At 37.7% G+C, this 14,770-nt stretch overlaps 2 protein-coding genes across 2 annotated transcripts; one reads left to right on the plus strand and one right to left on the minus strand.

Annotated features, from left to right (window-relative positions):
• Window positions 1–5,517: 5,517 nt before the first annotated feature.
• On the minus strand, window positions 5,518–8,569 carry LOC131047624 (G-type lectin S-receptor-like serine/threonine-protein kinase LECRK2). Its single transcript, XM_057981403.2, has one exon. The coding sequence runs from the start codon at window positions 8,249–8,251 to the stop codon at window positions 5,849–5,851; it is 2,403 nt and encodes an 800-aa protein (XP_057837386.2). The 5' UTR covers window positions 8,252–8,569; the 3' UTR covers window positions 5,518–5,848.
• Window positions 8,570–11,597: 3,028 nt separating this feature from the next.
• On the plus strand, window positions 11,598–14,546 carry LOC131047659 (G-type lectin S-receptor-like serine/threonine-protein kinase LECRK3). Its single transcript, XM_057981456.2, has one exon. The coding sequence runs from the start codon at window positions 12,320–12,322 to the stop codon at window positions 14,333–14,335; it is 2,016 nt and encodes a 671-aa protein (XP_057837439.2). The 5' UTR covers window positions 11,598–12,319; the 3' UTR covers window positions 14,336–14,546.
• The last annotated feature ends 224 nt before the right edge of the window (window positions 14,547–14,770 follow it).

Genomic DNA, 14,770 nt, shown 5'->3' on the forward strand with positions numbered 1-14,770 from the left:
ATTATACTTTTCTACTCATTCCCTCTCTAAATGATAATATTTTTCTTTAGAGCCATTATTGGTTTTTTGCCTCCATTCCTCTCTTTTGATAGGTATTTTGCTTGCAAGTGTTCTTGGGATCTTTGAAGTTGTACTTCTCAACTTCTTCATGGAATCAAAGCCTACATCTACTGCTACTTGTTCCTGATTTTTCAGAAGATTTTTTGGAGGTTAGGGTTTCAAGTTTTTTAGAGTTTTTTATTTGGATCTAGGGTACTTTTTTGTTTGTGAGCATTTTGGGCTCAAACGGACCTCACCATTGAGCTCAGAACACCCAAAAAACCTCATTTTTATGTAAAATTTGTCAAATTTGGACAACTTTGGCTCTAGATTTTTTTGGGGTTATTTTGCCCCTTTTTGGGCATGGATTTCAAGAAATAAATAAATAAATAAATAATTTTTTTGGTAGTTTAATGGCTTACCCAGGCCAAATGCAAAAAAAAATGTGAAAAAACTTCTTTTTTTAACAAAAAAGGGTTTTATTTTTTTTTTTGCTGCTAAAACTAGATCCAGTCAACTTTCCTAGTTGGCATTCTATACACATAGCATTTTCAGGTTTCATAATATCAAGCATACCTTTGATAGACTTCATTATACTAACTTTTTCTATGCTATCAAAATTAACATGACACAATCTTTTGTGCCACAACCAATTGTCTTCTACTTTTGCCATTAGACAACTACCTACAATGGTGTCTAGGTAGAAAAAAATACCTCTACTTTGTTTACCAGTAGCAATCAGACTTCTTGATTTATCATTTATTTTGCATATTCCTTCATTGAATTCTAACCACTAACCTTTATTGTTAAGTTGTGCAACACTTCATAGACTATACTTTAGCCCTTCTACCTAGTAAACATCACACAATTGGTTTTATCATTTAGGGCTATAGATCCCTTAACTTTTACTACATAAGGAGCATTGTTGCCAAATATTACCAATCCTCCATCACAGTCTTGCATGCCGAGGAATTTATTTTTGTCACCGGTCATGTGGTGAGTGCAACCACTGTTAACTACCCAGTCTCCACACCATTCTGAACTAGAGATTAGTGCCATATCACTTTCCTCGATGTTATCTTCCTTTAGCACTACAAATGCAATTCCATCTCCATCAGATCCTTATGATTCTTCATCGGTAACTTCTTCTTTTGCAAGATAGCACTCCTTTCTCTTGTCTTTGTAGCTTCTAAAGTTATCCTTCCTATCACTGTCAAGACATCTGGATGCAATATGACCTATTCTATTGCAAGAGAAACACTTCAAGGGGAGCTTACCTTTATGTTTTCCTTTTCCTCTTGGTAGCCTTCTTTCTAATAGAGCTTCTATCTCATCTTGTTCCTGTTCTTTAGATAACAGGTTGTCACGTTCATGAGAATGACCGGCTCTTGTAGTAGAACTATTTCCATTTTCTTTTCTTCTCCTTGTTGATGTAGACATCATGGAAGCTTTGAAGGCAACATCAATCTTTGGCATACTGTTATCATAGTTGCTTAGTTCAAAAGCAATTGACCTACCTATTAGTGAGTCAAGCGAAACACTCACTGTTCCCAAAGATCAGAGTTCCTGAATTGCATAAACCCTTATGGTTTATTGTGGTAGCAAGGTTCTCAAGATTTTGCTAACCACGTCATCTTCTTCAAGATTTCCTCTTGCACTTTTGATGGAATTTACCACATCCTTTATTCTTTTGTTGTACTATTCTATATTTTCTCCTTCTTGCATCTTCATCTCATCAAATTTGCCTCTAAAGTTGTCCACCTTAGCCTTTTGTACATGAGGATCTCCTCCATAAACAATCTTCAGCTTATTCCACATCTCATAGGCTATTTTCAAATCTTGAACCTTAGCATGCTCATTATTAGATAGAGTGCTAGCAATCGCATCCATAGTTGCAATGTTGTCTTTACCTTTCTTTGATTTGATCTGCGGTAAGAACCCCTGTAGGTTCATTATACTCTATGCTTACAAGATTCCAGTATTGATCTCCTAGGGTTTTTAGGTAGAGCTTCATTCTACCACACCATAAAGTGTAATTCTCTTTAGAGAACTTAGGGCCCTCCTTTCGCATCATCTTGGATCTTTCCTTAAGATTGCAAGCTCTTTTGAAATTGAGGACTAGAGCTCTGATACCAATTGTTGGTCCCTACCGGTGACAGAGGGGGGGATCAGTCAACTACCAGTTTTACAGAATTAAAACCCTTTTACTTAAGTCTGCACTAACTTAACATTTTATCAACACAATCAGTTATTGCAGGAGAACATGCATGCATGAAAAGATACACAGTAACACCTAGAATTATCTCGTGGAAACCAAAATGGGAGAAAACCACGGTGTGAGTTGATGCTCACAAAATTTGTACTCTTCTAGAGCATGCTTTGTAAGGAGCTATCCCTATTACGAGATTTACATAGACACTATTAAGTGCCACCCGGCTAAGGGATTTGAATCTAGGCCTTTTAAAGCCTTTACCCTGTTAAAGGTAGCCTGATTAAAGGACTTAAATCATCAATCAAGATGACACCCGATTAAGGGATTTTAACAACAAGACCTATTCGAGTGCACTCGGTTAAGGGATTTTTAGTTGAAATGGTTAGAAAGCAACAAGAAGTTGATCTGTTAGAATAGCTACTGATAGCTTGATCAGATCACAATAAATCTCATATTCTGTTTGTATTGGTTATGTCTCCTCTGCACTACACCGGTTCTCTGCTCATACCCTTGGCTCTACACTCTACTAGTCTACTTCACACACACTTTGCTATGCTAAATCACTTAGCATTCCCTCACTCTTCACTCTGCATGTTGGATCGCCTCTCACAGGATTTGTACTTTGCAAATTTTTTGATCAAAATGTTTTGCATGAACTCAAAACACTTTATACTCCCTCTGTCATCACCTTCAAGTCTTTCCTTAATTAATATAATCACAAATCTCGGTAGATTTCAAATTCAAATCTTCTCACTCTTTCTCTACACGTCCTGCAACAATTCCACCAACTGTTCATCCAAATTTGCTACCGTATCACCTAGAAATAGAAACTTTTGGGTCGAGTTCAGTCTTTGAAATGCAAACCAAAAAATCCGCAAGAACCATGGCTTAACTGCATGATGACTGAGGTTGACTTCACTAACCTTTAGTTTGGTGTTATCACAAACCAACCAACTCACCTTTTTCCATCACAACTTTGTAATCGATCACCACTCCTAGATTTATGGTGACCACATCTTCCTTCTGCTTCACCGACCTACCGATATACCACTGTCCTCTTCACTACCAATTCGTCCTTTGATACCAGTTTGCATTACTTCCATCAAGTTGGCTATAAAATCTCTTCGAAATCAAGAAAAGCATTATGAATTTTCAACTTAGGAGACTGATTAGAGATGGAAGAAACAGTCTGTCAGCCTTAGCAATTATTGAGGTATAATAAAGAAATTTTTAAGTCTCTTACAATGGTGCAAATTTAGAGTTATTATAGACTTTTTCATAGTGACCTGTTCAGAGTATCCATTAACTAATGGCATATCACCATATGTGCTTTGAAATGTTGATTGTGATGGGTTTCCCATTGTTTTAGGGCATAGTAGATATTATTGGAGGGAGACTCAAAAAAATCATGTTGCTTATGTCTTAAAATAGTCCTATTAAGACTTAAACTAGCTAACTCTAGGATCAAGATTAGTGGGTGCATGCAGCCATACACTTTTAATTTGATTTGGGCATTTCAAAATCAAGAAAAAATAATATACTATCTCCATTAGTTAAATATGAGTATCACATAGCAATACAAAAATGAAATGATCCAATCTATACTTTCAAAAGTTTATCCAAGTACTTTCTATTTTATTTGCATGTACTTGAAGTATTATCTAATGAAAATCAAAAAGATAAATTTGTAGTGATCAATTTGATGGTAGGGACAATATTAAAAATGTTTTGTTGACCCAATTAAGTTATCAATTATGAAAACCTCCTTATTTCATGTTTGTATGTGATGAGTTTTGTGAAGCTTTAAGCTATGGGTACTGTCATTGTCATGACTTTTGGACTACAAGTAGTAAGCTAATAAAGCTATGAATAAAATCATAAAATCTGATCTGAGTGTAGAATATAACATAAATGAAAATATGAAGTGGATTTTAAAAAAATAATTTTTAATCACCTCTATAATTTGATGGGAATTTATATTGTAGTCAATTGTATAAACATTAATTAATTAAAAAAATTAGACTTCAATTCGCCACCTCAATTTCAAATTTTGAAAAAGAAAATTCTTTTAAATATAAGGAATTAATTTAGAAATTTAGAGTTCAACTCACAACCTAAGTTTCAAATTTAGAGAAAATAAAAAATCTTTTAAACATAGGGAATGCACTTTTAAAAACATTAATACTCACAAAACATAAAATTCATGCTCAAAATTTATTTCCATAGATAAAAGAATGACAATTTGATTCAACAAAACAATTTAAACGTCACCTCCATCATATATTAGACCATGTCAGAACTATATTTTCTTTACATAATTCGTATTGAATATGTTCAATAATTTACATCTAATTATGTTTTCTTTACTTTTTTATTTTCCAGAAATCTACATCAATTACAGGAAGGAAATATCAATAGTCAATATGAAATGGGCACCTAATTATTTTATTGCTTATGTTCTATAGTTTTTGAGGAGGTATGACATTTATCATAGGATGCAAGTGTAGAAGGTAAAAAACAAATGTGTTTAAAATTAGCTATCTTTTGAATCATTATTTAAATTGTTTACTTAATTTATAATATCCTAATTCAACTACTGTTCAGTTCATAATGTTATTTAATGCAAGTGACCAAAATGAAGATTTATAGGGCTCTTAAAGTCTAATATATCATGTCTAGAGTTAATAGTTTTGGCTTTCACAAAGGACTCGTGTCATTATGTTTGACATATATAACTTATAGACATTGTACTTCAAATTCAAATTCAAGTGTGGACATATTGATGCAATACGAACATTAGTGACAATAGAAAAGAATTAATCAATTTAATCCCCCTTTTTCGGCTTCATTGCTACACAAAGATGGTGTTAGGTTGCATACATACTTCAAAGTTCACAAGGATACCAATTATCATCATAGTGGGTGATCATATTCTTGAATATTTCATAGCAAGGTTGCCCATCAATAGACTTATTTTGGATTACAATCAAGCATTTGTTCAACTCTTGAAATGAAAAACTCAAAACAATTTTGGGGGACAACAGAACAGATGATTGAGTCTACATATTATTCAGGTTATACTACAATCAACAACAAATGTATTTAATGTAATCAGTTTGATAATTTAATTATTTGCATAGATTTTAAATATATGGTATATTATTGAGAGATTGTGTAGAAAAGTAATTACTCACAGTAGATTACACCTTTCAATATATTATTCAAATTATATTTTTCTATAAGATAACCTTGAACCTCTTTTTGATGCAAGAGGTAGTTATATGAGAACGTATACTAAAATCAATAGTCACTACAAGCAAGCCAATAAGGTAAGCAGCTGCCTTGTGAAGAGAGAAATCAGTTACAAATAGAAAGGTTTTTTTTTGGGGGAATTGTGAATTTACTTTAAGCGAAGAAGCTTATTGCAAAGACAAAACTATGATATAGAAAACTATGATATAGTAATACAAGCAGGAGAACGGGTATGATGATATAGTAATACAAGCATGAGAAGGGGTTTGGACTCGTTAGATTTGAGAGTATTACAACATGATTGTGAAAGCAGTTTCATTTATTAGCAGGCTACTGATGGAAAAATTAAGGAGGTGGGGGTACTGCGATCTCAACTGTTCCTTCCAACATCTGCACAACCTTTTTAATTGACGGCCTCAGAGCAGGATTGTCTTGAATGCACCACAGCGCCGTCAACACCATTCTTTCCAGCTGCCTTGGCTCAATTGTATCACCCTCTAACTGCTGCTGCTCTACCAATTGTACAAGTCTGCCGTGTCTGAAGCACTCATAAACCCAGTCGCACAGAAGGCTTTCAGTTTCTTCATCTAAGTGGACGGTTTTCTTGCAACAGATAATCTCAAGGAGCATCACTCCAAAACTGTAAACATCAACCTTCACGGTAACGGCGACATTCCTGTGCCATTCGGGTGCCATGTAACCCTTTGTACCACGAGCCCCGGCCGTAAAAGTTCGAGTGTGCTCTGCCTTCATCAATTTGGCTAAGCCAAAGTCAGAAATCTTAGGATTGTATTTTTCGTCGAGCAGAATGTTCTGCGGCTTTATATCACAATGGATGATTTGCGTTGCGCATTCTTGATGAAGGTACAGGATGCCTCTGGCGGTCCCAATGGCAATTCCCACGCGCAACTCCCAGCTAAGAAACCCGCTATCAACAAACAAAACACCATCCAAAGATCCATTGCTCATGTATTCATACACCAGAAACTTGTGAGCGCCCTCGTCGCAGAAACCATACAATTGAACAAGATTTCTGTGATGGCTTGTACCGATAATACTCACCTCTGTTCTGAACTCCTTTTCTCCTTGCCCTTCGTGCACCAGCTTATCTAGTGTCTTCACAGCAATCGCCCTTCCGTTGAGTAATTCTCCTCTATAAACTTTACCAAAGGCACCCCTTCCTAATTCCTGTCTGAAACCTCCTGTAGCAGCCTGGATCTCTTTGTAACTAAAAGCTTTTAAGTTGCGGCTCTTCCCGGCTTTTTCCTGTACCGTATTTGTACCGGTATTATGAATAGAGCTACGGAAAAACCACGTTAGCAGGAACGTTGCTGTTGCAAGGATTGAAGAACAACCCACCAGGCTTATTCCAACCATTAGAACAACTTTCCCCTTCCCCTGCATCTCCTCTTTGGTTACGTTGACGGGCTGAGCGTGAGGCAAAAGAATGGAAGGGGGAGAGAAAGGCGCAATAGAAAGGTCGGTGACTTTGACAAAAGCTTTACTGGCAATGCCGTAGCCCTGCCGGCCGTCTATTAAAGGCATACGCTTCTTGTAACACATATTATTCTCGTAAGTAACTACGATACACATGCAATCGTCACTACATGCCTGCATGCAATCACTTTCAGAAACATCCTGCAAATTTGAATAATCATTATCCTTGGCCCAATTGGTTTTCGGAATCGGTACCATTTCTCTCCTTGCACTGCAGCTGTAGTCTTGTGAAGAATTCGACCTGCAACCCCTCGATGGATCCTCTGTATCCATGAAATCGAATCCCGGCAGGCATAAACAATTGGGCTTTTTCAACTCAATCAGTTGACAAACACTATTAAGCCCGCACAGACCCTTGACAGTACATGGATCGTCCAGAACTTGCCATACACTTGACCAAGAAGCGGCGCCACTGCCCATCTGATTCCACACATACTGCCTTAGAACTCCGTCGGTATCAAGGGTCACTCTGCGAAGAAACTGACCATCCCCCTCCCCACCCGTACTGAGCGTTGCCACTTCTATGTCGCTGCTATTTACCAAATACAAGCTTCCACTACGATTAAACTTCAACTCGACCTCACAATAAGAATCATAATCTTCTATCTTATCACTTGCCCTCCAGTAAACGCCTTTATCCTCCAGCCTCTCCACTAGATAGAACACCAGATCTCCGTCCACTTTCATTGCGAGCCCGAATCTGCCAGAGGAGAAGTTTGTGGATGAAGATTTGGAAAGCATGCCATATTTGGAGGTCAGCGACTGACCAGGCAGCAGGGTGTCCGTAGGCGCATCGAAGCTCTGCCAGATGGGCGCTGCCGACTGATTGAGCAACACAAAGTTGCCACTATTGAGGATTGCAGCTGCAGATACGCTTTCGTTTTCATTTTCAGCGGGGCCTGCAGCCCATTTTAGTCGTCTTTGAGAATCCAAGACCTGAAGCCCCGCATTCGAAAGCTGCAGGGTAGACCCCCTTTCGAGTCGAAGCTCTATGTTGTCCGTCTTGGCTGTCCACGCGAAAGTGAATTCGGATATGTTGTCAAACCAGACGCCCACCGAGTAGAGAGGGGGAGTGACAGAATGGAATCCAAAGGCAAATTCACCATTCGGTGAAACCCATTTGAAATTTTGGGAACCAGCTGTAAGCGTTGAACGGAGGCTGATGTAAGGCGTGAGACGGGAATGAGACAAAACGCACACGACCATGCTAATAATGAAAACTATGGAAAACGTTAGAGTTGCAGAGGCCATAGAATGAATGCGGTCAGTCAGGGCAAATGCAGGCCACAGGAGAATCAAAACAATAAATGTGGTTTGGGGAATCGTTCGGAATGTATGTGGGCTAGAGCTACGGTGCGACTTTATGATGAGTGCGCAACACCCAGCGTAGACAAAGACTCGAGACCCGATAAAACCGGGTCAACAAGTCTTCCATTTCTTCTCTAGACTTCGTAGATGGAGGGACCACCTAACTCAAAATGCGACCACCTACGCAACTTAAAGTTTGCGATAATCGTTGTTTGACTATGCCCAACCAGTTTTAAGTGTCGATTTTTTTCGAAGGTTCAGGTCATGAGTCCACCTTTGTTAGAAGCAAAATTTTGGTGACATTTATGAATTTAAAATTGTCTTATATACATATATAAGTATTATCTCCTCTCTATTTCATTTAAAAATTGTTTGATAAACAAAAATGAGGTTTCAATTTGAGATTGTTTGGGTAATAAGTATAGAAACAAAGATTTTAGTTCATGTTTAATAATCTTATTATCATAGAAGATATTATACTATTAAAATATAAGTGCATAAACTTAACAATTATATCAATAAATGAACAATAAAGTTATAATTGTGCATAAATAAATATCAAAAATTAATTGAAAGTTTCCTAAAATAAGAGAAGATTAGACTAATAAGAGTGTATAATTGAAAGTTTCATAAAGTAAGAGAAAATTAGACTAATGAGAGTGTATTAAAACAATGTAATGAAGTTGGTGAATATCACTAATGTATTGATAAATTCTAAACATAGCCCACAACATTTTTCTTTTATTTTGAATAGACTTTAAAAGTAAGTTGACCTATTGACTATTGACTCTAATCCTTGTATATGAGGACATTAGCTTTTCGAAAGAGTTTAACCCAACAAAGGATCATGGTGAGAAAACATATTTAGGGGTAGTTATTAAAGGGGAAGCAAGGATGCTAGTTGCACAATTGAAAACTGGTTTGCATCATCTTAGGTGTGAGATTGGTAGATGGAAGATACCCAAGGAAACATAGGAGGAAAGAGCTTGTATATTCTGCAATAAAGGGGGGGTCGAAATAGAATGACACTTCGTCATGGAGTGCACATCTTATGAGGATATCCTTTCTCATTACAAAAATGGCTTGTAGGTGGATAATATGCAGCATATTTGAAGAAGATAGGATTAACTAGACAACCAACCTCAGTCAAAATTAGCAGTAGGTGTGGTCCTACATCGAAAAGAATCTGAAGATAAACTAAAGTTGATCTGGGTCCCATAGACTATTTAGTCTCATGGACATCATTAAAATCTTTTATTCATTCATTTCAAATCAATATTGTGAACAAACAACTATGAAATTGGAAAAAAATTTGCCGACATCATTTTCAGAACAAAGATTAATAGAAAATAGTTGAGTGAAAACATTAATCTCCTTATAAAGACGAGAATTAATGAAAAACTTTTTCTTCACCTTAATAATAATAGTAGTACACTTCACCCTATCCACATAATCGTTATATCTCATAGGAGACAACCAAATTCCTTGAGCACTAAGTACGTAGCCCCTTCCACGAGACCACATCCAAGTCAATGTAGTAAGAAATTGGGCCCGAATGGCCATAATTTTCCACGTACTGATTGGGAGGGCAACGTGAAGAGAACGGAACACCGACATTTCAATTGACAATTTGGTGACTTCCGAATTGGGATGCTTCCCTTATGATGCTGCGACTTTACGACGCGAACGTGACACGGGGAATGAACAAGTCTGCAGACCCGACTAAATTGGGCCCACGGAAAATGAAATGCACTTTAAATCAAAGCATTTCCATTTCCTACTCAAACGGAGGCAACTTCAGAATTTAGAATAGTTTGAGGAAGTAATTTTTAAGACTTTTATAGGAGTTATATTTTGTAAAGCAAGGTGTTTTAAGAGAGTGATTTTTTGGTTACAAGATAGAGTATTTCCTAAAATTTTAATTTTTAGGATTTTTTTAGAGGTTTATTTTATTTATTTAGGAAATTTTATTTTGGTTAATTTGATGTTTCGATTAATAAAAAGGGGATAGATTTGTATAATTATGTAACCGCTTAAAAGTATTATCTAAGGTATATGAGAAGTGTACATCTAATTACAGATAAAACACAAAAAAAAAACAAGGAACCACCAAGCAACTAGACCAAGATCAACCAGCAAACAAAAACTAGAAATTACCCAGCCAACTGTAAAAAACACAAATAGATGGTCTATTAGACGAAGGCGTTACTCTCTCGCCAAACTTTACGTAGACCTAACACTTTATCAAAAAAAGAGATTTTTTTGTTAGAGTCCTTAGCAGAGGTTGAATTACCAAAATCCAGAGTATCTTTGATCATAGAGGTAGGGGATTCCATTGTAAAAAAGGGGGTTAGATTGATGTTTTTAATCAAATATTTAATAATTTGTTGGAATTGAGAGCATGAGTTTATGTTGATTGATTAAGAAATGTTTCAATCAATTTCTATTATTAAATTTTGAATATATAAAATACATAAATTTAACTTTCTTGAAATTTCATTTCTTAGAAATCAATTCTAATGGATGGCTAGGTCATCTTCAAAATATCAAGATTAACGACATTTAAAAAAACATCTTAATAATCAACAACAAATACATTCAATGTAATCATTTTCTTAAGTGAATCATTTTTTTATATATTATAAAAATATTTTATATAAATTACAAGCAACATAACCATAAAAATATTTTATATAAATTACAAGCAACATAACCATTGCATCACATTTGGAAACAAGTGCTAATTTTTATTTTATTTGATAGCAAGCAATTAAGAGACAATGATTTTTGCAATGAATTTAAGATAATGTTTTATTTCATGGAATTACCTATGTTTTTATTTTCAATACACTGAAAGTGATCTTATTTTTAGCTAATTTACTATAGTTCAAGTAATTCTAACATAATTAGATACCATAATAAAGTAAAAATTAGTTGAGAATGTCAATGGAACCATGATCTATTGGTGAACTTGAAAGGCTCTTAATGAACCCATCGATGATCAAGTCTTAATGAGTAGAAGACTCCAACATAAAAAATAAACCGAGACAAAGTAGAAATTAAGCGATTGGTTTACAGAGAAGTTTCCATTGTATTGAACGGACTTGAAAATTTATTTAAATTTCAATGTACATTGAACGATTGATTCGAGAGTCTATACCAGTTTGGTAAGAATCGGGAGTGCAATTATCGAGAACACACTTACCTTTTGCCGTGTGGAGGAGGATGAGAGGACTCGTAAGAAAAACTAGCAGTAATCTCTGTAGAACACGCGCATGGCGTCTCCTAGTCTATGCTGTATTCGGCTGATGCTTGTTACCGGGTGCATTTGTTGACCTGTGACTCTACGCAGTAGACGTCAAAGGTCGGTAAGGAGTAGCGATCCATTTCAATTGGATTGCTGTTCCTTATACGGCAACAGTCTTGTCAACGATAATTAAACGGGACCCCAATACAGCCATTGACTACCTATTCATCTTTGAGACTGACTGTTCACCTAAACATATCGACGCTTCACCCACGGCCCAATTTATAAATCTAGTTTCCACCATAGAAACACACCAACATATCTATTTTACTTTTCCTTTATCATTCCAGGCTACACGTTTTCTTTTCTGGCCTAGTAAATCCTAGAATCTGATGGCAGTAAATCTACTGCTCCCCCTTATTTCCATTACTCTGTTCGTAGTCGCGTTGGCTCAGCCCATTTAGAAAAAATATATTCCCATTGGCTCATCACTTACTGCAAATTCCAAAAATTCTAAATGGATTTCATCTAATGGAGATTTTGCATTTGGATTTTATGCCGTCACTCCTGCTGTCTATCTAGTAGGCGTCTGGTTTGATAGCATATCTAATAAAACTCTGGTGTGGACGGCCAAACCGGGCGACAGAGGCATTACAGTTGAAGAGGGGTCTACTCTGCAGCTTTCTGCCACAGGGCTTCAGCTCTTGGATTCCTCAAGGAAGCCGCTATGGGACGCAAGTCCCGCTGAAAATGTAAATGTATCTATGGCTGCATTACTGGACAGCGGCAATTTCGTGTTGATAAATCCCACAGAGGGCAACGTCTGGCAGAGCTTTGATTTTCTTACAGATACCCTCTTGCCAGGTCAGATGCTCAAGTGGAAGTCTGTCATGTATTCTAAAGCTTCTGCTACAAACTACTCATCGGGTCGGTTCGAATTGGTCTTACAAGAGGACGGTAATTTGGTCCTTTATCCAGTGGAGCGCGTTGGCGAGGAGCAGGGCGCTTACTGGTCTAGCGGGACCTATAAGTATTCTGATAATCCCATCAACTTGATTTTTGATGAGAGTGGAGAGTTGTATTTGAAAAACGACACCAGAATTGAAAACATCACTGATGGCGAGACGGAAGGGGGCAGATTTCTCCGTAGAGTGACGCTCAATAGTGACGGCATTCTGGGGATGTATATTTGGAACGCAGACGGAGATACTTCTTGGTATCCTCTATGGCAATCTGTTACAGATCCATGCTCGGAGGTGAAAGGTCAGTGTGGACGCAATGGCATCTGTCAAATAAGTAGCCTGAACCAGCCTCTTTGCGTTTGTCCTCCGGGCTTCCATTTTACTGACAAAGAGGACCACTTCAGGGGATGTTCGCCCAACTCGCCTCCAGGACAGAGCTGCTCTGCAAGCGCTGTCATGTATAAGCTAGACAAGACGGATTGGACGACAGAGGGCAACCATTTAACCGACTTAAGTAACGACTACATGGTGCTGGATAATACTACCGAGACCGAATGCAAGAAGGCCTGCATGGATGACTGTATGTGCACCGTAGTCACCTTTGAAGATCGCTTGTGTCACAAGAAACGCTTGCCTCTAATAGACGGCTATCAAGAACTATCTGTTAGCGCTATTACTTTCGTGAAAGTTAAGGAAGAGGACAGCTCTCCTCCCATTTCTAATCAAGCGCCTCTTCCTCGCCTGCCAAACGAGGTTAGCAAGAAGGGCAAGGTGGACCAGCGTCTGGTGATCGGGATAAGCCTCATGGGCTGTTCCTCAGCGCTTGTGGCAGCATCCATACTAATTATTTGGTTGTGCTGGTGTGGTCGTGTAAAACTTGCGGATGCGGATGAGGAGGGTTTAGCAGCGTTTTCTTATAAGGATATAGAATTCGCTACAGGAGGATTCAGAGAAGAGATAGGAAGCGGCGCCTTTGGACGAGTTTATAAAGGCACCCTGACTGACAGCAGTGCAATTGCCGTGAAGACTCTTGATAAACTGCTTCCCGATGGCCTGGCGGATAAGCAGTTTAGGACAGAGATGAGCGTGATAGGCATGAGTCATCACAAGAATCTTGTTCAGATTTATGGCTTTTGCGACCAAGACGCGCACAAGCTTCTGGTCTATGAATACGTCACAAATGGGTCGCTCGATAGGGCTTTATTTGTAGACAGAGGTTTCCTCAGTTGGAGGACGCGCGTTCAAATCGCCACGGGAACAGCACGGGGCATCCTCTATCTGCACGAAGAATGCACAGAGCAGGTTGTCCACTGTGATATAAAGCCTCAAAACATCTTGCTCGACGACAACTACAATCCCAAGATTTCAGATTTTGGCTTGGCAAAATTGATGAAGGCGGAGCAGACTCGAACATTTACAGGAGCTCGGGGTACAAAGGGCTACGTAGCGCCCGAGTGGCACAAAAACATAGCAATCACTGTCAAAGTGGATGTCTACAGCTTTGGGGTGATGTTATTGGAAATCATTTGTTGCAGGAAAACCATCAACTTAGACGCCCCAGAAAACGAAATGTTTCTATCTCAGTGGGTTTACGAGTGCCTCAAACATAACTCACTTGACAAATTAGTGGAGAAGCAGCGATCAGAAGGCATCGTAATTGATTCCACTCAGCTAGAAAGAATGGTGTTGGTGGGTCTGTGGTCTATTCAAGAAAACCCATCCTTAAGACCATCAATGAAAAAGGTTGTTCAGATGTTGGAAGGAACAGTGGAGATTGCGCTACCCCCTTCTCCAGACTCTTTTATCAGTTTACTGTGATTACTAGTAACTATTTGCCCACAAATATCGCAGCCCCTCTCCTTTCTTCACAAAGTTATCATAAGTGCCTATCTACTGCGAACCTCTGATTAGTTTACTAGTATTTCTCTGTGATTTTGTCGTTCCTCGTGTAGGAACATTGCATTTGCTTTGTTATTTTTCTAGATCTTCTAAACTGTTATAATTGAATGTTAGTTTTGTTTGGACTCTTCGATATACTTATCATAACAGTAACTTGGATTCTACTCGCAGAATTTCTAGATTTTCTTTCCTCTTGATTTACATCATGAAATATAATTGTCCATATAATTTCTTATTCGCGGTTTTTCTAAAAAAAATTCGCTTAACAAATTAGATTTTAGAGTTACATGTGGATTTGGTAAAGTCATCCATGTATAACATAACAAATTAATTAGATTTTTCTTCCCGTTTCCT

This window comes from Cryptomeria japonica, chromosome 10, assembly GCF_030272615.1.
Source record: "Cryptomeria japonica chromosome 10, Sugi_1.0, whole genome shotgun sequence".
NCBI lineage: Eukaryota > Viridiplantae > Streptophyta > Pinopsida > Cupressales > Cupressaceae > Cryptomeria > Cryptomeria japonica.